The following is a 25,766-nucleotide window of genomic DNA, read 5'->3' on the forward strand; positions in this document are numbered from 1 at the left end:
TCTTGGATATATGCTTACGACCCAGAAAAAGAGATCAATCAACCGAATATCTTGGCAAAGGTTAGCCGAAACAAAAAACGTTATGTTAACAGTTTTCTTTGATTGTCGAGGTGTTGTGCACTCCGAAATCCTTCCAATCGGCCAAAACGGTCAAAAAGTAATACTCTTTGAGTGTTATGCGTCATTTAATGAGCCGATAACTCTTGGTTTTCGTACTACGATAATGCACCATCTCATATTGCATTGATTCATCGAGACTTTTTCGTCAATTTTTAACCCCAGCGACCGGAGAAACCATTTCGAGTTAATTGAAGACATTAGACGTGAATCGCTATTGGCATTGAAAGCTATTCCGGAAATTGACTTTAACAACTGTTTCAAGGATTGGAGAAATCGTTGGCACAGTTGTATTGGAACCTAATTTGCATTTTAATATTATGAACAAAGTTTTACTATAAATGTGTAAACGAGCATTGTGGCCGGATGATACGATATAGGATATAGCTGCTGTACAAACTGACCGATCAAAATCAAATCCTTGTGCGTTTTTTTTTGACAAGATATGTGCACGAAATGTGGTATGGATTATTGTCAAAGGGAGCAGGATAAAAATCTTCATAAGAACTCTTTTTTCTTTATTAAATAACCATAATTTAACTTGAAGTTTGTTTATATGTTACAGATTTCTTTTTTTTCTTCTCTTACTACTTGATATGTTAATCTTGATGGTAAGTACTTACTTTAGAAATGCTTTCGGATTTTATGAGAACATTTTTGTGTTAGAAATTTTCAAAATTTTTTTTTATAATTTTCGCTTCTCAGAAGTAATAAACATAAGTAAAACTATAAACTTTAACAACGCGATATAAGCTCAAGCGTCATTCATGTATAGATGCTACAACAAATTGAAACATTGTGAGTCATGTGTGATAATTAGTGACTGACTTTGAAAGCCTAAAACGGTTTAACGCACAAACAGGCATAAAAACATGCAATAAATACGATTGTTTAAAGAGTATACGGGAATCAATGACGTGTACGACGCGCTCAGCGAAACACCGGCCTGAATTACGCGAATTATTTGCTTCAACCTTAGTTGTTGTTTTGGCTTTTTTTAACAAAAATCGCGCGAGCTTAACTTGTCAGGCACTTTGTATTCCAGCGGTGCATCGACACTTGAAAAATATTTCATTTTATCTGCAACTTCGTTGAAACCACGCGACTTGCGAATCTTATCTTTAAAATGTTTTCATTTTGTTCAAATTTATGATATTTACCTTTGTAGAGCACGACAATGTTAGTGCGAATGTCGAACACTAAAGTTATTAATGTATTTTTTTGTTAGACCAATTAAATTTTCAACTTTAATTTCTTTTTTGCAATAAAACTTATTTCAATTAATTTTTTTTTTTCTTTTTAAAAGTCACGCTTTTTACTATTCAACTTGGTAAATAATATCAAGCGCAAAAAAGTTAGTCTACTCGCTGCGAAAGCGCACGGAAAACTGCCACAAATGCCGGTGATCGAGTTTTCAATTAGCTGTCAAAAGGCCTCAAGCCTCAACAAATGCTCTCGCGCTCATGTAGAACAGATCATTTCAATTGTTGTTTTCTTCCCATGTTTTTTTATGGCACGATATGCTTGTTTCTTTATTTACTTAATGTATTTGTTTACTTGTTGCTATTTTTCGGCGCTTGTTTTATCTTTTCGACTTCTTAATGGCTCTCTGCGATAAGTTTTCGTTGCCTCTTTTCGAACGACACACACGATGAGTCAACTCTCGAGCGGCGCAAGCTGCTCAAATGCATCTGGCGATCGCTCTCCGTTTGTTTCTTGAATCATTTTATTTTTCTTTTGCAAATTTACTAGCCTTTGTATTCACGTGCTGAGCTGCAATGCTGCAGACTATGGGATTAGACGGTGATTGGTTCTGAAGATTTCCTCTTTTCTAAATAATTGTTTGTAAATATTTCCGTTAATCAGTTGGAGGAATTAGTAGCGTTGCTCATAAGATCTCACAATATCAATGACTGTGCGAAGGAGCACTTAAATTTCACTAGAACTTGTGAAATAAATTTCTATAAACAGTCTAATGTATATACATATGTACATACATAAAATACATATGTCGAAAATAGAGTAGATATGTTTACAAAAATGGGCCTGATGTAAATCGATGAGCTATCATTTCAATTGCTTGTAAAAGGTCACACCCTAACTTATCTATGCCTATGTCTAACCTTGTTATGGGTTCAATAAAGGTAATCTGAACAAATACAAGGCAATCTTAAGGTAAAGTTATTTAATTTTTTTTTGTGCGTAAGCTATTGGACGTAAATAGTGGACCAAGCCTTATGATTGTAGAGCTTCAAATGAGTCCATCCTCAATTATAAAACATTATCATTTTTTTTTTTATTTGGATACGTTATGACGCCTCTTAATACTATAATATATAATATTTTACCGAGTCTAAATGATGACTTTGATGAAGTTGATTATAATGATATCAGGAAACTCCATAAAATAGAAATAATATCTTGATTAATTTCTTATATGAATTATTAGCTTTGAAAGCTTCAGCAATAAAATGTGCTAAGCCCTTTTCATAAAGTTGTCACAGTCATTGTAGCTTTACGAAACATACTAATATAGTTTCCGATCACAACATCTCTATATGATGGATACCTGGCAGCAAAAGCATCTACAACATACTTCAGAAGCAAGATAGCTCATGAATTGTCCAACTCTTGATTTATGCAAAAACACTTACAATACATATACTACAAACGGCATTTATGCTACGAAGCTGGCCGATAGGTACTTAGCATATTAAAGAATCGCGAAATTTGGAAAGTTTACGACTTATTTCTCAACATAGTCTCATTTCGGCTCGTTAGACTTAGCCAAGCCATGATTCAAGCTGTTTCATCCGCCAGAAAAATATGTTTTTCAGTTGAGTTTAGAAACAGAAAGAAGTCCTAGAAAGCAAATCTGAGTAATACTGTGGATGGAGCAACTATTCGTAACATAATTCGGGTCCGATTTTTTCTAAAAGTTAGGATTCGAACAGGAACAATGTTGCTCCTTTCCAGGTAGCCGATATACTTGAAGATCTCACCTTTTGAATGATGGTGGTCATCGCGTGTTCACTATGAAGATTGAAGTCTACCATGTCGTCTGTTCCTTGGACTTTAATGTGTACCAGTAGATGCATTGTTTTCCCTCGGTCACCAAAAGTTGCAGAAACCCCATGAGCAGTCTCAAACCCTGCTATGACAGTGAGCACAGTTGCCCTTGTAGTCGGACGTAGGCAAAGTTGGCATTCTTTTGCCGCCAACTTACTTTTGGCCCATATTTTGACTCAGAGGGTTTTTGAGGTGCTTCCTGTCTTAGCTAACTCGCTATCTCAATCAGCCGTCTGTCAATACGAGAATGTGAGCGTTTGTCACGTTATCCTCCGTGGAAGTCATTTTCGGGGTCACTGAGTCACCATCGAAGTGAAGAGTCAGCGTATACAGCATCCAATCACTTTTGATTTAACTCTGTGATTTCTCTTCCAAATACAAAGAATCGAATCGCCTCCGCTTTGACCTACGATATTGCACTAGATTTCTTTAACAATAGCAGCCCCATCGGGGGGTAAGGTTAAGTTCTCATCGGATCGAAAAGTCAAGATCAGAAAGTACGTAGAAAACCATCATATCATCTGACCATTCAGATCAGAGATCAACTCAATGATGTTTTGGGTATGAAACATGTAAAACACGTGCTAAAATATCGGAATCCTTTGCAAAAAAGGCGTCGAGTAGAGGTCCTAAAAAAAGTCAAGCATCGTAGTTGAGGACCCTGCATTCATCAAAAGCATCATTGTTGGTGCCGAGATGTGGGTTTACGAATATGAACAGAAACTGTCGTACAATCTAGCGAATGGAGATCCAAAAATGAGCCGAAACCGAAAAAACACATTAAAGTCAATTAGAAATCAGGCAATGCTTATCTTTTTCTTTGATAATAATAAATTCTAATAATAAGAAAATACGAAATTCTAATTGGTAGTTTTGAAGTGTCTACGGGAAACAATTCATCGTAAACGACCGGATTTGTGGGCAGAAAATGCACGGACCAGTCTATTGTGAATGTTACCGACTTCTTTGGCCACATGAGAATCGAAAGTCATCGCTCAGACACAGTGGTTACAACTCCGAAAAAATAGCCCTTGGTCGGATAAAATCCGGGTCAGTTTCGGTAACGTGGAACCGGACGTCGTAGGAATCGCATGACGATGAGCTCGAGTTGCCACGACAATCGAAAGTAATTCTTGTGCAGCTTCGTTCTGCGTACTGTAAGAAGTTAAACTCCTACTTATCCTTAGCTGACTCCGACATATCAAACATATGCGTGCAACGAGTCTTCGCATGACTCTAACCACCTCTTTGCATGCCCAGCTAACCCCACACATCTGACACGCCTCTCCATATGGTTTGACCCCGTCGAAACAGCACGTTTCCTGGGCCTACCGTTGGATGACCACGATGACAACTTATCTAAACCTTACCATTCTAACGGGGGCTAGACAGCCGTTACAACAACAACATCACTTGGCTGTCTGTGGGTTTATTTCATTTTCTAAACATAAAAATTCGCTTCGGTCAACCCGCCGTGAGTCATTTGAAGTCAATGAAAGTCATTCGCTGAAGGACTTAGCGCCATTCCAGCCGAGACTTCAGAGTGTATGAAAAATTGGCTTTTTTAAAGACGATGATAAATTCCCAAGACAGTCTGGTCTAATTAATCGGAACGGATCCGGATTTTTTATCCCGTCAGGGACTGTCAACTCGGCAGAATTTTGCCGCTACAACAACAACACATTATTATTCAAATCAGAAATGGAAAGTCCAGTTCTAACTCAGAAATTACAAATTCTCTTCAGTACCCTCATTAAAACGACAGACTACAATTGATTTCTATAAAAACTTACTACTTTTAAGTTAACCGTTATAACAAACCTCACTTCAAACAACACATCAACAGGGTCGCTTCAAAACGCCAGTTGAACGTCCTTATAATCGCATCATTTGCACCAATTACTTACAACTCGCACACACATGGAACGCATCAGCGGCTACAAAGCAACGTTTGCATCCTCTGCTCCGTTATGCAAGTGCTCGTTGCCGAAATTTCAACTAATATTCAATGGTATTTTAATCGCATTCCCCAGTTGCATTAGCGCCTAATTTTAGGCTATACCATTAGTGTACATTTCAGCATACAAACGTTGCATTGTCTGTGTGTTAGTGATGGCACTGCGCTCACGAGCAGGCGGCGCTCTTCAGAAGTGAGAATAATAATTCAATTAATGAAATTGGTTGATAAATTTACGCTGGCGCTTAATGGCGTTGCAATGCAGCAAAGTGGCTGCCTATAATCAGCTCCTGGCTGGTTGGAAGCAAACATTTTTACATTTGGTATATACATACATATGTATATAAGTACATAAGTACATATTTGGGCTACAGTTTAGTCGACTGCGATTTTATCACAAAGTTATTGGCTAGTTTTTGCAAACACTTGCTAAATTTGCCATTTTTGTTTATACTTGTTCTTATGTATGTATGTATATGAGCTGGTATTGTTATTGTTGTTGTTCTTGGAGCGGCAGAAAACATTCCTGAAGTAATTCTGAGGCATAGTGCCGAGTTGACAGTGCTTTATCGGTTAAAAATTCGGGTCCGTTTCGGTTCCCACTGTCATGGGAACGATATTCATAGTATATATGTATGTACATAAGTAGCAATTCTTATCGCTTAACTGTAATCTAATATTTTCAGAAAGTAAGTAGATAGGCATATTCTTAAATTAGTATGTACATATGTTTGCGTAACGCGTCATGATTTTTTAAACATATGAACAAAAGGCGAAATATACCACCCACAGCAAAAAAAAAACTTGCAAATCATTTTTGCGCAGAAAAACAGTGGAAAGTATTCCAACGATCTGTTCAGCTTTTCGCTTTTAAATGCCTCTCTAAGCCCACTCCCACCATAATCGGGTATGTAACCGGCACATACCCGGATTTTTATACGGCCAAACGCTCGTCAGCATTCCTCCAAATCAATTCAGTGTTATTTTTGAGTCTACAACCTACCTAACCAACAACCACCTTATATTAAATATACATATAGACCTCATACTATATCGTGAGATATTTATTTTGCTACAACATATGGAATTGCTTATACTACATATGTATGTATGTTTGCTTTACAGTATTACAGCATTATAATTAAAATATTATTTACAAAATATAAGGAAGAACAAAAATGAGTACATTGAAAAACCAATAATTGCATTTCAATTGATACGTGCGAATGTACGTAGGTGTGTATGTATGTATGTATGTATGTATATAATTTATTTTTAAGCAAAATAAAAATATATTTTTCTCAGTAGAACGTTTAGTCGAGCCTTCTACACAATCTTATGTAATTATTATTTCACTTAACGAAATGCCTTGCCAATACCGCATGTAATATGTATTTATATTTCAACCAGTCAAAGATACCATCAATAGTTGCAGATTTGCAAATATTATATAAACTTTCCTACAAATAATATATATGTATATATTTTTAAACACTTTTCTATAGGCTTTAAATAGACGTGGAAACTGTTCAATAAAACAGTTTAGCAGCTATTATAAGCTTTTAACACATTTATTCTTCATCATCGGTCAGCTCCAGAAATTGTGTACAAACATCGCGACTGCACTCGCCCTTATTGTTGAATATAAATTTATAATAGTGGCCATCGGCGCAAATAGCTGCAATTATTAAAAAATAATAATAATTTCAACACTAATAACTAAAATTATTATAGCACGCACCTATAACAGAGTTAGGATCGGCGCCGAATGCGCAGATACAGGCTGGACCTTGCGGTATGGAGAACTTAACAAAGCTCCACTGGCTAGAGAAATATTTTGGTATCATCGGAAATGCAGCTTCTTTTGGTTTGTTGTCATCTAAATTGAAGACATGTATGGTGCCATGATCCGAGGACACCACCAGCATAGTGGATTGGTGATTAAAGTTAATGCAGTAAATGTTTGCCTGCAGGTAGGGAAGAAGAAAGTTTTGTATACATGCAACACAAAATGGCTGCTACCAAAATCACTCTTACCTGATTACTACCGCGACGCAGTTCGCAAAGTTTTTTGCCATTTTCTGTATCGAAAATACGTATTAAAGTGCCTTTTTCGCTTGCGGTGGCCAAACGAGTGCCTTGCAAGTTTAAGGCAATGCAACTAATGGACGCTTCGTGCGCGACAACTTCCAGCGGAGCGCGCTCTGTATTTGCCAAATCGACTATCTGGACGTGGCCGGTGCGTCGCCCTGGAAAGGCTAGCAGACTTTTGTTGCTATGTGGACACAAGACGCACAATCCATGCGGATTCGCACTGGTCTCAAAAACATGCAACTGTTGTGGTTGTTGTGTGAAAGTAAACACTTTTATCACACCCTCTAATACTACAACAATGCGATCGCGTCGCAAACGCACTGCTTTGACAGGTTGATTAAAGTCTATAGATATTGCTGGTGCCTTTTTCAAATCATCCCAAACGATTACTTTGTTTGGGGGATACAAAGGTCTGATGCCTCCGCCAACAAGCGCCAAATAATTACATCGGAATAACATTTCAACGTGGCATAGGCCGCCCTCTGGAAAATATTGACGTTCTTTTTCCTTTAATGGATCGCAATTGTAAACACGGAAACCAGTGTCCGTTGCGCATGCGAAACATCCTGAAACTCCCAGTAATTTTTGAAAATAATTTATATTTTGTAAGTGATCGTGTATATTTACCTTGATCTTGATTAAATCCAACATATAACAAGCCATTTCCGTATGGATGTTTCTCTACTAAATTCATCGTGTTTGGTGTTGGTACTTATTTTTACTTTTTATTTACGAGTGTTGTCGTCACCGATAATAATAATTTAGCCACACACTGCTTTTTGTTTTATACACTTTACTTTAGCTTTATTTATTTACTTTAGTATTTTTAAACTAATTATGGAGATAGTTATTTAAGCACTGCCCGAAAGATAATGAAATATTTTCATTTCATAGAAAAAAATTTGTTTTTCATGTCTTTCCTTTTGTCTTCATCGGAAATCTTTAGCAGGCCAGGCACTGCCAGAGCATAACACTTATCGATCAGCTGAGCAAAGGTTTCCAAAAACTCTACAATTATCGATAACTTTATGTTGAATTTTATACTGTTGATAGATTTTATATAAATGTTTCAAAATATATTAATATTGCAGACAATATCAAATATTTTGTTTAATCGTTTCAAAACATATTAATATTGCAGATAAAATCAATGCTTAACAAATTCTAATAACAATTAATATAATTTTTATGTAAATATTATTTAGCAATAGCAATATAATTTAATACATTTATTTGATAACTTATTTCTAAAATAATAGCTTTAATCATTGTATGCTAATATGTAAAATTACTAAATTGTATATAAACATTTAAAATATATTACCGACTATTACCGATAAGAAAACAACTAAACACGGTACAGAATGGTCACATTGGAGAACGACAAATCAATTGGTAGCATTGAAAGAAAAGAAGTTGCAACTCTGAGATTTTTCCTTTTGGCTTGATGTGCTGTTGGCTTTTTCGGTTTAAATAATTTTGTTAATTGCTTCATTTTAAGTTAATAAAATGTAAATCTAATAACTTAAAAGCATTATTAACATATTGCGCAAAGATTTGAATAATTTCGGTTCGGTTTTAATGATTTCTGTGCATTTTATTTGCGGCCTTCATGGTAGAAACAACCTGTGAAACTTGTTTTTGTTGTTGTATTCGATAATTGAGAAGAAAAGTCTCGGTCGTGTTCTTGTATGGTGAGGAGTGGCTGAATTTGTGGAGAAGTAAAAAAGTGACATAAACGTCAAAACAGCGGCAGAAAAGTGCTTAGAAAATTTGTGATTGGGTATTGGGGAAATCGCAGGCGAAGTCCAAAAAGACAACACTGATACCCAAAAAGCAGTAAGAACAGGATCAGTAGGTTTGTTTCGACAACGCACAAGTTTAGCTAAACCACAGACTAGAAACTATTGTGGGGCGGTGGCGGCGGCGTCGTCGTTGCGTTTCGGCAAGCTACAAGTTGCTGCATCAACTCTTGCTTGACGTTAGCTTAAAGTAAGACAGAATTAGGATACGAAGTGGGAAAATTTATAGCAACGACAATACCGATTGGACACATTCAACGTTGATGAAGTAGTTGAGACGCATGCTGAAGAAAGGTGTCGAAAGTGGTCTGGCGAATGCTTGTATTCATGTAAATTTTGCTAGAGGGAAATGTTGCGCTTTTTAAGTCGTCGGAAGGTGCGTAGCAACTATGTGGAAAGCAGAGGTGGTGTTGTCGGTGGTCCCGGCGGAGCTGGTGTTACAAATGCAAACAGTAGTGGCGGCACACAAATTAAGGCGCAGCGTTTGCCAATCAACAAAAATAAAATTGAGTGTCGCGTAGTGCTTTTAGACAATACAGATCTCTCTATCGAACTATCAGTAAGTGCGAATTCAAAGTTATTTATTTCAAATATCATTAAATACATTCAATACAAATATATAAATTGAAATAATATAGCGCTAGAACAAAAAAGAGAAAGTGCGTAAACCTGTCATTTCATTAATTAAATTATGTGGTTGGTTGCACTAGACATTCCATTAGTTTTAATTCACTGTTTCAGTAACTTAGTGTGAGTGTTTAACTTATTCTTTATTTGTATATATAATGTGCATATGTATGAAAAAAGCACCTTCTAGTTAGAATGTAAATAATCATGTGTAAAATTGAATACATTGTAGACACAGCACCATAATTAGAAATTAGTTAACCTTTCAAACTCCAAAAACTTATTTAATTACATCAACTTTTTTTTAATCATGTTAAAATTTAATGTGTTGTCGCAGTCCACTGAAATTTTGAAGGTATAATTAATTTTTTTTTATATTTTCTTTACTAATTAGATTTGAATTTCCGAAGCTTAGTTAATGTTTTGTTTTTTATACCCTGAACAGGGTATATTAAATTCACAACGTAGGTTTTAACACAGAGAAAAACATCGGAGATCGTATATATGTATGTATAACGTATTTGTATTTTTGAGTATTTGTATTTGAGTCGATTTTGCCATATCCGTCTGTCTGCCATACACAAACTAATTCCTCAGTTCTTTAGCTATCTATCTGAAAATTCGCGCTCCTTTTATATCCAAGAATTGGTAATTCGGCCGAACCGCCTATATAGAACACCTATTGCTATAAGATCTGCACGATCAAAAGCAAAATCTGGTATGGAAAATTTTTTTGTTTTATAGCTTCAGTGCAACCAACGTTTTTTCTTGTTGTTCGATTTTTTGTACCAACTATAATTCAACGTCAGTAGTCTGTGCATAAATAATTACTTTTATTTCCGAAATAGTTAGAATTTATTTATATATTATTATTTATTAATTTTACAGAAAAAGGCACTCGGCAGCTTCTTATACGAACAAGTCTTCTATGCATTAGACGTCATCGAAAAAGATTACTTCGGTTTGCAATTTACAGATGCGAACCATGTTAAGCACTGGCTGGATCCTACAAAACCTATTAAGAAGCAAGTAAAGAGTAAGTAACTGCTTAAACTGTAAATCAACACAATAATCATGGCATATTCTTCTAGTCGGACCACCATACACCTTTCGTATGAAAGTTAAGTTCTATTCGTCGGAGCCAAACACTTTACGCGAGGAACTGACACGCTATCTATTCTTCCTCCAATTGAAACAAGATCTGCTAGAAGGTCGCTTAGATTGTCCCGATGACAAAGCTGCTGAATTGTGTGCGCTCGCATTGCAATGTACGACTTAATAATATGTGCACGAAATCGTTTCTAATTGTAATTTATGTGTTTACAGCTGAACTTGGTGATTACGATGAACAAGTGCACACAGCGGCCACAGTTTCGGAATTCCGCTTTGTGCCGGAACAAACTGAGGATCTGGAAATTGCCATATTGGATGAGTATAAGACATGTCGCGGTCTAACGCCTGCGCAAGCAGAAACTGCCTACTTAAATAAAGCGAAATGGTTGGATATGTATGGCGTTGATATGCACACAGTCTTGGTAAATATTTATTGTTGAGTGTTTTGTGGAAAATTTGTCAGTAATAATAAATACAACATATATTACAGGGTAAAGACGGTTGCGAGTATCATTTAGGCTTAACACCAACGGGCATTTTGGTTTTTGAGCGTGATCAAAAAATCGGCTTATTCTTCTGGCCGAAAATTAGTAAATTGGATTTTAAAAAGAAGAAACTCACGCTAATCGTTATCGAAGACGATGATGAAGGACGCGAACAGGAACACACTTTTGTTTTTCGCTTGTACAATGAGAAAGCATGTAAACATTTGTGGAAGTGTGCCGTAGAGCATCATACATTCTTCCGTTTGCGTGCGCCGGTCAAAGGGCCTTCGGCACGTCAAAACTTCTTCCGTATGGGTTCACGTTTCCGCTACTCTGGGCGCACAGAGTTTCAAACGACACAGCAAAGTCGTGCCCGACGCACTGTCCAATTTGAACGTCGTCCCTCACAACGTTTTGCCAGCCGTCAGTCGCATCTGCTACGTGATCGTCAAAAAGCTTCACAAGAAGCGGCTGCCTCAGCTGTAGCCGCAGTAAATGCACGTGCCGCAGCAGCAGCCGCTGCCGCCATTGAACCGGCTAACACTACACTCGACTCGTTGCTCACGAATACGTCGACAGTCGAGTCGCAACTGTCCAATGCAGCTACACCCTCGCCATCCATACAAACAGTTATTTACAATGCCAATGCAGATTTGCTACATGATACGGCAACAAGCAGTGCAGCTGCGGCGCGTAGCGGTAGTAGTGGCGTGCGTCGTAATTCCATGCGTTCGGATTCAAGTGGCGAAGAAAGTGGCTACACTAAACTCGATTGCTACAATAAGGAAGCTTTGGCAGTGAAGTAAGTTTGAATTGCTTTTTTGTTTGTTTTGTAAAGTAGTATCACATATATATTCCCTGTAGGCTTGACACTGAATCCATTGGTGCAACCAGTAGCATATACCCACCGACTACAACGAAAAATGCCGATGATACTAATCCGTTTAGAAACAATGCCTCCTCGCATCATGGTTCCTTCGGCAAAGCGTCCATCAGTTCGGGTTTCAGGTGAATTGTGAAAACTAGTTTCAAGAATTTCTTGAACAATTCTGCAGCAATACATGTGTCGCCTAGTATTTGTTATTTAAAAATGTTTACTTCTATTCCGCTTTTATTTCAATATTTTACTTTCTCGCATTATCATAACTGTTTCTTGGCTGTGAATATTATTTACTTCTATGTATTTATTTCTCTCCCTCCAATTCTTCTTTATAAGTTTTAGCTATTTAGCTTTTCTTTTGTAGTTAAATGTTTATATATATATTTATATGTACTAATTTTACATCTGTCTCGTTGTGCAGCATTAGAAGTGCCTTATCGGACAAAGATAAAGAGCTAGATTCATTACTTAAGTCCATTGTTAAAGATCCATCCCCATCTATACTAGCAACTGAAGCTATTAATGATGCTAACAGTATCAGGTAGAGCAAAATTCGCATTAATAAGCTTTCTTTTAACAGCTCAGCCTTGTTAATTTTAATATTTACTAATTAACTTCCTTCTTTACTACACAGAGTAACGATAAATAAAACCTTCGATATGGAACACAACACAGAGACATTGAAGCGTCTTTCCAGCTCGGATAAGCCGAATAATCAAGTGAAGCTGGCAAATGTCGGCGGTGGCGCACTGCCGCCCGGACATATAAAATGCAATATTTTGAAGGGTAAGTGAAGTTTATACGTCCGGTGCACCGAAGCTATAACAGTCTTTACAAATAAAAAAAAAGTTTCGATGCAAGAAATTGATTTTGATGAGTTAGTTTGCATAGCAGCTATGTATATGCTATAGTGGTCCGATTTGAAATTTTTTCGTACATTCACTTCGTTGCAAACCTATTATACCCTGTTCAGCATTATAAATTAAGACTTATGTGCTTAGTACTCAGTTGTAACCTAAATCCTTATATTGCAGCACGCGTCGAAGAAGAGCTTGGCACTGGTGTGCACTCAAATGCCAACACGAATGCGAAAATGACAAATCAAATGTTTGTGCCCGCGCCAAGCACAGTGCAACACAACAACAGCAATAGCATATTCAGCAGTATTAATACGAACAACAACAACGCAATGTATAGTAGTGACGGCCCAGACTCATTAAATGCCACCTACATTTCTGTGGTGAGTAAAATTATCTTTTTATTTGGACTGCTTTAAGTCTCTTCACGAACTGTTGGCCAGTTGCACACAACGTTAACTTATGCACATACTTATATATACATATGATTAATTGTTTCCACCTATTCATAATTTATTTAATTTATCTCACGCTTTTTGTTTTTTCCCTCCACCTACTTTCGTTTTTTGTTTTGTGTTTACGTCTACTTTTGTGTTACCACTTTTTTGTTTTGTTTTGTTTTGTGTTGCGCGCTTAGGGCGGTGATAAACTAACTTTGAGCATAACGGAACAAAAACCAACTAGCAGCACCGCAATCACTGTGGGCAATGGCAATGCAGAGGCGAATGCCTCGAATACATACGTTGCCGAGGCGACTGTTTTGCCATCGCCCACAACACCATCGGCGCGAAAGATAACCGCTTCCAAAACGACAATATCACCATTTTCCAATGCCACTTTCATATCCGAATTCAATAGCATGAGTCCCAACGCATCGTCGTCGTCGTCGTCTTACAATAATACGCATACAAGCACAGTTTTCACCACAACAACAGCAAATCCTGCCAGCGCCAACGAAACATTCACAATTCGTAAAGGCAATGCCACAACAACAGGTGATAATTTGTTGTTGACACCCACTACGCCACCAACAACAAATATTGCCACCATAACCACACCACCACCAACGCCCACTCACACATTCAGTGCCACAGCTGCGAGCAATGCTTCCGCTGCGGAGCGTTTAATTAACGAGATTTTCATTAATAACATAATAAATAATAATGTGCGTGCCACGAATGAGAAAAAGTCCGCCAGCAGCACACTTATTGGTAAGAGTAACGATACGGAATTGGTCAGTATCGATGGTGGCAACAAGGCGCCGACCAAACCGTCCGCTGGCACAACACTATTCTCCACTTTGCGCGAGCAAGAACGCCAGCAGCAACATGTAAACGATGTGACTAACGAACTAGAGCGCTGTGAAACTGATGGGCAAATGCTAATGAAAAAAGAAATTGACAATAAGGTTTGCATTTGTTTACTTCATACGTCATTGGTATTAGGGTGTTGGGTTGTTGCATGCCGAAAACATATGTTAATGTTTTTATTTACTATTCGTCTCTTTGTTTTGTTGCCACCTAATTTTTTTTATTTTATATTTTATTAATATTATATATTTTACTAATAATTTTATATATTTATCATATTTTATTATAACAAAAAAATTAAATTATTTTCTATAATATTTTAATAATTAACATTTAAAAATGATTATTTTTAATTAATTTTGTTCTAATATGATTTTTTATTTATTCTTTTATTATTAGTTTATTACATTTTATTTTTTTATTTCTTACATAATTTTATTTTTATTTTATCTTTTTTTGAATTCTCATGCATCTCTTGTTTGATATTTGAGGATATGTGTGGTATTAACTATGTGTGTTTTTTTTGTTTTTATTTTTTATTATTATTATTATTTTTTATTATTATTATTTTTTTTTATTATTATTATTATTTTTTATTATTATTATTATTTTTTATTATTATTATTATTTTTTTTTTCCTGATTCCTTTTTTTATGTGAGGTTATGTTATTAACTAATTTTTTTTCTTTCTGTAGCATCAAAATAATCATTCAGTCACTCATATTCCGAACAACAACGACATGGTGTCACCTTGGCTGGTTTCATCCGAAGTGGTTTCAGCGCCTAAAGGCAAAGAACCAACAATTATACGAAAATCCGTTATAACAACGCAATTGTAAGTGCTCAATTTTCTGATAATTAATTTAGTTAGACAACAGTTTCGAGTGTGCGACCGTTAAGTTGCCTTAATAAAAAAAAAAATGTTAGAAATTTATTTATTGAAATTTTAAAAGTAAATGCCAATGCATTTGTGCATGACGTAAGTGCCGATTATGTTAAAAAAAGCATTCCAGAAGTTTGAAAAGTTGTAAACACAAGTAGAAAAAAAATTAATAAAATAATTATGTAGCGGGAAGGCATAAGGGCTTAACTTGTATTTATAAAACTTTGAAAACTGTTCGAAAATTTTTAAAGAAAATAAAAACACCAGAACCGGGTATAAATTTGCCGAAGTTTGTAAAATGCAACAGAAAACGTCGAAGACCCTATAAGATCGATAAATTATGATCAGCATGTCGAGCTGAGTCGGTTCAGCCATATGTGTATGTCTGTATATACATATGTATGTTAAATCGTCCCTCAGTTTTGAAATATCGATCTGAAGTTTTACACTTGTTCTTTTTTGAGCAAGAATTTGCTCATTTGTCGGAATTGGCCAATTATATTCTATAACTGCTATACAAACTAATCGTTCCAAAGCAGATCTTTATATGGAAAACTTTTTTATTTTAAAAGATATCGTCACGAAATTTGGCGTGGATTATTGTCTAAGACAATGCAGCGATCCCCGAACAAATCGTTCATATCGGACCACTATATTCTATAACTGTTATACAAACTCACCGATCACAATCAGATCCTTATATGGAAAACTTTTTTTATTTGACAAGATATCTTTGGCAGGGATTATTATCTAAATTGCTTACATCGGACCACTATATCCTATAGCTACCATACAAACTCACCGAACAAAATCAAGTTCTTGTATGAAAAGCTGTTTTTTATATATGAAGGGTATTGTAGCTTCGGTCGACCGAAGTAAACGTTTTTCTTGTTTTAATTGCAGTTAACGAGTTTCTAATTTCTAGAACAGAAACGTATTCTAAATCAACATGAGCGCTTATGCCACTGCTACTTAGATTTTTTGCCTATCTATATATTGCGGCATAGCATTTTAATTACGTTAAACGATTTTCCATTGCTAGCAGAATGCTTTCATGCGTACTTAATACAGAATTCCATATTACCATATATACTTATATACATACAAACATATACAACACTGCAGCTCATTAATGTACTTAATTTTACTAAAAAGAATAAGAATTGTAAACTCATGTGCGAATCACTAACACACACATATTTATTATATATGTGTATAAAAAACTTAAAACTACAACAACTGAGCAATGATAAAACGAAACGAATGTTTGTGCCTTATTGTACTACATAAATATATACATACATACATATAGAGTTCCAATATTACTAAAGTTAAGGCAATTGTTGCGCCTAAGTGCCCGCCTGAAAAGCATTTTGAAGATTCCATCAATACATGTCCAAATGAAAATAAGTGTTTTTAGTATTTCTACTTAGAGCCGTGTATGGCATTTGAACTTAAGCGAGGTTTGTGGTTTACAGTTATGTCAAAAAGGTGTCTCAAATGACACCACTTTAATTTCATATTGCATTATTTATGAGTTATTGAGTATGAGTTAATAATGCAACAGTGTAAATGTGTGCGTATGTGTTACATAAATCTATTTGAAGCGTGCGCTCGCTTGTAAACGCTATTAATCAATTTTCGCGCGCAAATATTTGTGTGTGTGTGAGTTGACATGTTGAGTTGACACTTGCCAAAAGCGGTCATTACACATTTTTTTGAAGCATAAATAGCACACATTGATACTTCTTTACACATAATAAATCATAAATTGCTTATCGGTATTTATATAATTGGCGTGGAGTAAATTATTTTGATATGATAGGGCGCATAGTTGGCAAATTAAGTAATTAGTAATGCGAATTTGAGATATTTTTATATAATAAACGAAAAAAAAAAATAGTACAACGACTAATTGGTTGATTATATTAAAGCAAAGCAGTGGTAAATTATTGCTTTTTTTTTACTTAGACAACTGTTGTTGCTGTAGCTACAGAAAACATTCCTGAAATAATTTGGAGGCATGGTGCCGAGTTAAAAGTCCTTAGTTCGATAAAAGTACGGGTCTGTTCCGGCTACTTAGACCCGAATGTCGTGGAAACGGTACTTAGATAATTCGAAAAGTGCGATAATGTTCCAAAAAAAAATTTGTTAGAATCGAGTTCATTTTTATAAAATTATTGCAGCTGAAATATTTCTTTTTTAATTTATAATTTTTAAAAATTTTCATTGGCTTCTGGTGGTAAAAGCGCAACTTTATACTTAGAAATTTTTAATTTTTTTATTCTCCGCCATTGGAGTTGCCCAAACGTTATAAAGTATAAAATATAGACTCTCTCTCAATCAATACAAATAACTCAAAATAGCATATTTCTCTAAGAGCCACAAACCTCAACATGAACCCTTAATCTAACTCTAACTACTACTTAGCTGGCATTACACTTACTACATACATATAAATACTGTGAGTATTATTTTATAATAGCAACATCCTCTTTCCATGGTCGCAATTACCATTAAATATCGCAATACATAGTAATATTTTATTAATTCCAATTAAAAGACAATACATACATACGTTGTATTCTTTTACCCATTATATACTCTACTATATATACTTAAATATATTTATATACATATATACAATATCTAATACAAAATATTTTTAAATACATATACAATATTTACATATGTACATTTAGTTTAGCTTTTACTGATATGCATGCAGATTTTATTGTTAAAAAATATATTTTTTAATAAAATATACAAATACAAAAATATTTCTGATTTTTTTTTAATTACTAAGGAAAGTTTTTGGGTCTATTACTTAGCTCAATTACTACTGTTGTTGTTGTAAAATTACGAATTTTCGAAATTCTATCTCGGATACCAGAAGGCAGCAGGTTCTATTTAAATTGCTTCTTAGGTGGTGGATGTCAAGGCTGGGTTTGATCTTGTGAAATAGAGTCCATGCGAATGTTGTCAGCACTTTGTTGAACTCACAGATGTGACAAGAAAAGAGATTGCAGCAAAATCGATCCATTGCTGAAGCGGAGGCTTACTGGTGATGCAAAAGAGTATCACTGACGGCAACGTTAACCGAAAACGGACGCGGTCGAATCGCGGTGAGTCAGGATTGATTATTAGGGTGATTTTGTTATGTATGTGGTGGGCATAATCAACTATAAGCTGCTCCCCTACTGTCATACTCTTAATTTTGAAGCAGTTTCTTACGAATCCACCTTATAGTCCGTACCTGGCATCAAGTGATTACTTACTGCTTCTGTCTCTGGCGAATGATTGTGAAGCTTCTGAAAATCAACTACCTATTTTTTCTAAGAGAGTAACATTACGAAATTACCTGCCAAATGGCAACAAATTATCGAACAAAATACTGCATATTTAACTTAAATCAGATCATTCAATATAATGCAAAAATAATATATTTATTTAGCTCTTATAATTTTCTAATTTAATTTCGGGTTTTCTGCTTTCAAGATATTTGCCTCGAAATGTTCTTTATAATTAAATCGTCCTGTTCTGAGGTAGCGCTGCAAATGCCATGATTCTGCAAGTCGTCCACATTTTTGTGCGCCAAAAAGTATTGATTTCAATGTTGGACACACGCCTTCGACTTTTTTAAGTACTTTGCAGCATACAATGAGATATCTTGGAGCCTTTTGAATGGAAACAAAGAAATGTTGTTTCACAAAAAGTTTCGCGAATACACAACTCAATTCATAAACATGTCTTTGACTGATGCTGCAATTGCACTGCGCTATTGGCGATGAAATCAAGCTTTTTTTTTTTTGAAAGTCATGGTCAAATTCATTTTCAAATTATTTCATGCAAATAAGCCGGTTGCTTTCTTGAAGAACATGCTGTATATTTATATAATTTAATATTTTTTGATAATCCATTTTGAAACATTTGAAACATGAAAGGAATCCATCCCGTAGCAGATCTCCAAGACGACCTCCGAAAAATGTTGTACGCCGATGAGTAAGATTTTTTAATTTAAAATAATCTTGAATTCAGAAACCAAAGAACTTATAACAATTGCTGAATAAAAAAATATTTTTTCGCAAAATAGAAGCTTCGCTAAGACAGCGGTTTCTTGTGACAAAATTTACATATTTCCAACGTGTCTTAAAATTCGAAATTGTTATTAAAAATCTTCATCTCCGATCAGTATATGATAAATATTACTGTGGGCAAGAAATAGTAAGACTAGATTATAGGGTTGGTGCACTCCGAATTCCCTACGACCGGCCAAAGCGCGAAACTATTCGTAAAAAGAGGTCAGAATTATGGGCCGAAAACTCTTGATTTTTGCACCACGATAATGCACCGTATACTGTACTGATTCTTCATAAGTTTTTCGCCAAATTTTAGCCAATATCGTGCCGCTACCACCGTATTCGCCTGATTTAGCTCCATGCGACTTCTGGCTATTCAGCAAACTAACACGATCGCTTCGGAGACCCTTTTGGGGTAACCGTTTTGAGTCGATTGAAGACATTAACGTGAATCGCTACTCGCATTGAAGACTATTCCAGAAATTGATTTTACCAACTGCTTCGAGGATTGAAAAAAAACGATATCACAAAATATAAAATATTAGAGGATCCGGTCTCGCGTTGCTGTGGTATACATTTTATACTATTATGCATATAATAAACTATTCAATACAGTGATTTTTTTTTTTTTTTTAAATAAAGGTGAAAACGTTTCTATCGGTATAAGAATCCAAGGGATTGTACTTGAGATTTAATTTTTCTGTCCAGTTAATAGAATTGTCCGGGTAATAGATTGTATTTAATAAACATTAACAATGTGTCCGCTTAATAGAGCGTCCATTTAATAGATTTTTCACTTTATTTTTTAATTTTTGAATTTTTACTATCTTACCTTCTAAGTTAGTTCGAACTGGACACAGAGTGCTAAATTTTACCAAAATCAGTTCAGTTGTTTAGGAGTCCATCGCGGACAAACAACGTGACGCGTACTTTTTATATATAAAGATAATAAAATATTTCGTGTTTTATATGAAATAAACTTGCTGAAAAAAAGCTGTTTTTACCCGAGGAAACCCATGTAACCTCTTAACAACTGTTGTGAGGATTAGAAAAAAGTGAGAACAAGTGTACTGCGGCCAAGGAGGACTGTTTTGAAGAGTACGACATAAATTTTGAAGAATAAATTAGGAATTTTAAAAATATGAACAAGTTCTTACAATTTTTTGCTAATAGTAGTAACTAAGAAGTTCGTGTGATAATTTATTTGGCCAGGCATTCCGGAAAAATTTTCTTCACCGACCGTTTCAAGAAAAACCGATTACACAAAGTTAAAAATTTAGCACAAATACCATACCATTATCGTCGAAACTATTTGCCAGATGAAATAAAAATTTACAGAGAATATTTTCAAAGAGTAATAACAAAACTAATAAACGACTTTTTTCAATTAATTGAATCTACACTGTTACTTACCTTCAACAGAAAATGAAAACACCACATTTTAGGACGAAGCTAACGGTAAATACTTCAAAGCTTTAGCGTTGAGTAAAAGTCATAAACAATTACGCTTTTAAAATCATCATTCTATGTTCATACATACAAACACACACCTAAGTTCATGCATCCGTGTACATGCCATAATTAATTTATCTGCGCGCGGCCAAAAATGGAAAAGAAATTTTGAAAGATGTGAATGCTTCGAAACCAAACAACAAACACAACAGTATAACTGTATATTTATGACAGCAAGCAAACATATCGATGGCATATTTTTAGAAACGTCAAGCATATTTTTGTATTTATATAGTCGTGTGTGTGTGTGTTTGTGGCAGACAACGAAATATATCCGGCGCGCATCGTGGGTGAACATGCCGTCGGACTGCGTACACGATGATCAACAAAACCATCGAGTAGAAGGGTGAATCACCCAACACACTGCTGGCTTTATTTGGAAGAAACTTGGTGTGGTGGGTTGCTCAGTGCGCGAGCACCGAACACCGATCGACGCTCGCGGCTGCCTGTGTGCAGGTGTCTAAATATATAATACGCCAGCGAGTCAAGTGCAAAGGAATAGCGCCCGAAATGGAAATGTAGCAGGAGATCTGCATTTTGATTTGTTGCATGCGGCCGATTGCAGCGCCGCGCCGCTATTTTTAGACCACTAATGGACTAATAGTCGGGCAGCAATGACGTTACCCGGTGTGGGGTGTGAAGCGGAATACGCGCTTAATGGAGATGTCCAGATGATTTATGGATACACAAAAATCTATGTACTCGCATATTCGTGAGTTGAGGGCAATAAAAAACCAGATATTTATGTGTTTGTAGATTTCAATAAAATTGTAGGTGTATATAGTATATTTTTCAATAATTTGTTTATTTCTTTCATGGGATTTTCAATGCAGTGTTTTTTCTCTTTGTGATTGCTCTCTCGCATATAATCGTATTATCCATTATCCATAATTATTTTTCATTTTTCAATTTTCAAATTCCTATCATCATCTTTATCATCATTTGCGTTATCAACGTTTTCTTTGGTATATCTAGTGCCGTTGTTCTTGCTACATTTTTGTTCTTATAAAAATATTTACATACATAATTAATTTTAAAATAAAGTATTAAAATAAAACAAATACAATACATAGCAAAGGGGGGTTGGAGCGTAAAAGCCCTCAGTTTTCTGTTTCTCATTGAGCGTTTAGAAGCATTTGCGGTGGACAATGCCTGGGCCGGATTCATCGTATTCCTGTTTCGAGATCCACATCTGTTGGAAGGTGGAGAGTGAGGCCAAGATGGAACCACCAATCCATACGGAGTATTTACGCTCTGGTGGGGCAATGATCTTGATCTTGATGGTGGATGGCGCCAAGGCAGTGATTTCCTTTTGCATACGATCAGCAATACCGGGGTACATGGTGGTACCACCAGACATGACAATGTTGGCGTACAAGTCCTTACGGATATCAACATCGCACTTCATGATCGAATTGTAGACAGTCTCATGGATACCGCTCGATTCCATACCCAAGAATGAGGGTTGGAAGAGTGATTCAGGGCAGCGGAAACGTTCATTACCAATGGTGATCACTTGACCATCAGGCAATTCATAGGATTTCTCCAATGAGGTGGAGGCAGCGGCAGTGGCCATTTCTTGCTCAAAGTCCAATGCAACATAGCACAATTTCTCCTTAATGTCACGTACAATTTCACGCTCAGCTGTGGTGGTGAACGAGTAGCCGCGCTCAGTGAGAATCTTCATGAGGTAATCAGTCAAATCGCGACCGGCCAAATCCAAACGGAGAATGGCATGGGGCAGAGCGTAACCTTCATAGATGGGTACGGTGTGTGAGACACCATCACCAGAGTCCAAAACGATACCGGTGGTACGACCGGAAGCGTAGAGGGAGAGTACGGCCTGGATGGCGACATACATGGCGGGTGTGTTGAAGGTTTCAAACATAATTTGGGTCATCTTCTCACGATTGGCTTTTGGATTCAATGGTGCTTCGGTGAGCAATACTGGGTGCTCTTCAGGTGCGACACGCAACTCATTGTAGAAAGTGTGATGCCAGATTTTCTCCATATCATCCCAGTTGGTGATGATACCGTGCTCAATGGGGTATTTCAATGTGAGGATACCTCTCTTGGATTGAGCCTCATCACCGACATACGAGTCCTTCTGACCCATACCGACCATCACACCCTGATGACGTGGGCGACCCACAATTGAGGGGAAGACAGCACGGGGCGCATCATCACCGGCGAAACCGGCCTTGCACATGCCGGAGCCATTGTCAACAACCAGAGCAGCAACTTCGTCGTCACACATTTTCTTTGATTTTTATATACTAATACTGTGCGGTTTCAATTGCGTGGAAGAGAGAGAAGGTAAAAGAAAAGAGACGGTAAGTGTCTGTTGTTGTAAGTGATGACTTAATAAATTGTATTTTAATTTTTGATGTTTTTTTTGTTTATTAAATTTAGCGGTAAACAATAGAAATGTTTATTTTTTGTCTTGTGATATTATATTCAATATTCCTAAAATTCCTAACAATTGTCCAACTCATGAATATTTATTAAAATTTTCGATTTGGTTTATCTTTCAATTGAGTTTTTACATCAAAAAAATTAATTAATCATTTAAAAAATGATATTTAAAAAATTCAAAAAATTTTTATTTGTTTTTTTTTTTGTTTTTAGTTTTTAATTTGGTAGTAGAGTGTATTATTTTCAATAACTTATAGGAAGCTAAAAAACTATCAATCCACAAAGACAAATTAAAAACTTTCAAAATTTTAAACATTTTAATGCTGAATTTTTTTATAAAAAAATTGTAATAAAACCAGAATTAAATATATTTTTGTGTTAAAAAATTTTTTAAATTTATTTTTAGATTATTCTTTCTCTATAAGATGCTAAAAAAATCTTTTTTTACAAATAAAATTAAAACAAATAATTTTTAAAATGCATAAATAATAATATTCTTGAAAATAATTATTTTTTTATTTCTTAAATCCAAAAAGGTATTATTCTATCAATATTTAAAATTTAAATTTTTCCTTTTTATGAAAATTATTTTTTTTTTTGTAATAAAAAATTATTTAAATTCTTTTTTTAAAAAGGAAATATGTCATTTACAAAATTTTTTGCTTAAAATCACTTAAGCTGATTATTTGTATTCAAGTTACTAAAACGTGGGAAATATAAGCTCAAATCGTTTTCATTCAACAAAAATATATTTTTTTAATATAAAAAACATTGTTTTATGCAATAGTTGTTTTTTACTTATATCTATCTTGATTATTACTCTCGAAAAATTAACCAAAAAAAAAAAATATATAATTGTTTTCAAATGTAGAGCTAATTTTGAAAATTATTATTTTTGGTTGTTTTTCTAATAAAAAAATTCATCTTGAAAAGTTTTATATTTAAAATAATATAAATTGATCGTTAAAAAAAATTCTATAATTATTTTAAATTACTTCAAAGTACTATAATGCCAGGAAACTTAACTCAAATTGTTCTTATATTTGAAAAAAAAATTGTTTAATATAAAACCCACAGCTTTATACAAAAGGTTTTTTTCGTACTTTTTTAATTTTTTTTTATATAAAAATAATTTTTGTGCGCAATAATATTTTTTTTTACTTTAAGAGTTATTCTATTTTATTTTAATTTTTTTACATAAAAATAATTTTTTGTGCATTATCATGTTTTGGACTTTAAAAGTTGTTCTAATTCAATTTTTGTATATAACTAGTTTATTTTGCAATAACTTTTTTTTTTACTTCAAAAATTATTCTATATTAATTCTCAATTAGTTTTTATTTACTTTCTATTTATATTTTTTTTAATTATTTTTAAACGAAAAAAAATTTTATTGCTTTAGTCGAATTTTTTTTATGATTTATTGTTTATATTATAAAATGTTAACAAGTTTCCGACACATAATAAACTTTGAAATATAAAAAAATTAGTTTTTTGAAGATAATATTTTTAACTCAGCAAAAATTTCGTTACAAAAAAAACACCTGTCCAACAATTTTTTTTTTTTTTCAAATAAAATTTTTCACTAAATTCAAAAATCCTGCCAATCAAACACCAAACAGTTTTATTGTTTAAGCCGTCTTTTCAAATAATCCTAAATGTTTTTCACACATTTCACTTTTTAAAATATGATTATTATTTCAAACGGTGACACCAACCTTTCTAATTAAATAATGAAATGAAGAGACAAACCTACACTTTCACCGTAGAACTGCGAGTGACTACTGGACATGCCACCACTAATATTTATACTGTCTACAAGAATCAAAACCAAATGAAATTTTCATTTTTCAAAAACGCACACAAACAAAAGAAATTCCGCTTGTACAGGCACGCACACATGCGCACCGTAAATACACATACACACAAACACATATGGGCTGTACGAAAATGCCGTAGGTGTGCTGCTATGGGTGTGGGGTCCTATCCGTATAGAAAGTGTGCACAGACGCTGGCGCATAGACGCTTTTCGCTGAGCGATTTTTCGAAATAATTTTGCGGAAGAAGAGCGGTGGATGCGCACCGAAATATACAAATATTTAAAGATTCCTCATACTTCGAAGCATGCACACACACACACGCACCCATATGCATATGAGTTTTGCCTCCGAGTTTTCGAGTTTTCAGCATTTTTCATTCGATCAAAACATAAATGGACTGCCAGCCGTTGCATGTTGCCGTTGATAAGTAAAAACATTCCAATACAAATACAAATATAACTGTGCGCTGCACATTCAACGCCCCCCACCAACACCCGCCCGCGCGCAGCGGCGAGCGCACAAGTGATTTTTCTCCGATCTCGTGCCGAACACCGACTTGTGGGCATAGCAGCACGAGTGAGTGGGCCGAAACGTTGGCGCTGCGGAGGCCGCTCAAAATCGGCAATTAATTTTTGAAAATAGAAAAGGTGCCAACCGTATTCCAAACATTGTGGCAACAACACCACCACACCAAACGGCCAGAACACACACCAATACCAAGACGGGACGCCAGCCCAACACAGTGA

General features: G+C 35.1%; 4 protein-coding genes across 7 annotated transcripts in view; 1 reads left to right on the plus strand and 3 right to left on the minus strand.

The window, feature by feature from the left end:
- LOC120780051 (gelsolin-like) overlaps positions 1 to 1,485 on the minus strand; it is a 43,119-nt gene extending 41,634 nt beyond the window's left edge. Inside the window, exon 1 of the mRNA XM_040112324.1 lies at positions 1,278 to 1,485. The gene's annotated coding sequence lies outside the window, so the exon portion shown is untranslated. The remainder of the gene's footprint in view (positions 1 to 1,277) is intronic.
- Positions 1,486 to 6,380: 4,895 nt separating this feature from the next.
- Positions 6,381 to 8,187, minus strand: LOC120774585 (WD repeat domain phosphoinositide-interacting protein 3). Of its 2 annotated transcripts, none has more exons than XM_040104319.1 (4): positions 7,865 to 8,187; positions 7,181 to 7,809; positions 6,885 to 7,110; positions 6,381 to 6,821 (listed from the first exon to the last, which is right to left on the minus strand). In XM_040104319.1, exons 1-4 carry the CDS (start codon positions 7,929 to 7,931, stop codon positions 6,715 to 6,717), a joined length of 1,029 nt encoding a protein of 342 aa, XP_039960253.1. In that variant the 5' UTR covers positions 7,932 to 8,187; the 3' UTR covers positions 6,381 to 6,714. The 2 variants fall into 2 exon arrangements, with proteins under 2 accessions (XP_039960253.1, XP_039960257.1); XM_040104323.1 differs by having other exon boundaries at positions 7,181 to 7,803; positions 7,865 to 8,186.
- Positions 8,188 to 8,653: 466 nt separating this feature from the next.
- Positions 8,654 to 15,850, plus strand: LOC120774597 (band 4.1-like protein 4B). 3 transcript variants are annotated; one of them, XM_040104331.1, is made up of 11 exons: positions 8,656 to 9,598; positions 10,555 to 10,702; positions 10,758 to 10,934; positions 10,993 to 11,201; positions 11,270 to 12,066; positions 12,129 to 12,272; positions 12,566 to 12,685; positions 12,779 to 12,930; positions 13,179 to 13,384; positions 13,639 to 14,409; positions 15,007 to 15,850. In XM_040104331.1, the coding sequence occupies exons 1-11, from the start codon at positions 9,389 to 9,391 to the stop codon at positions 15,148 to 15,150; spliced, it is 3,078 nt and encodes a 1,025-aa protein (XP_039960265.1). In that variant the 5' UTR covers positions 8,656 to 9,388; the 3' UTR covers positions 15,151 to 15,850. The 3 variants fall into 3 exon arrangements, with proteins under 3 accessions (XP_039960270.1, XP_039960265.1, XP_039960276.1); XM_040104336.1 differs by lacking the exon at positions 12,566 to 12,685 and having other exon boundaries at positions 8,654 to 9,598; XM_040104342.1 differs by lacking the exon at positions 13,639 to 14,409 and having other exon boundaries at positions 8,659 to 9,598.
- A 5,970-nt stretch (positions 15,851 to 21,820) lies between these two features.
- On the minus strand, positions 21,821 to 25,012 carry LOC120774621 (actin-3, muscle-specific). The gene is made up of 2 exons (XM_040104346.1): positions 24,919 to 25,012; positions 21,821 to 23,067 (listed from the first exon to the last, which is right to left on the minus strand). The coding sequence occupies exon 2, from the start codon at positions 23,040 to 23,042 to the stop codon at positions 21,912 to 21,914; it is 1,131 nt and encodes a 376-aa protein (XP_039960280.1). The 5' UTR covers positions 23,043 to 23,067; positions 24,919 to 25,012; the 3' UTR covers positions 21,821 to 21,911.
- Positions 25,013 to 25,766: the final 754 nt, after the last annotated feature.

The sequence above is a fragment of the Bactrocera tryoni genome, chromosome 1 (assembly GCF_016617805.1).
Source record: "Bactrocera tryoni isolate S06 chromosome 1, CSIRO_BtryS06_freeze2, whole genome shotgun sequence".
NCBI classification, from domain to species: domain Eukaryota; kingdom Metazoa; phylum Arthropoda; class Insecta; order Diptera; family Tephritidae; genus Bactrocera; species Bactrocera tryoni.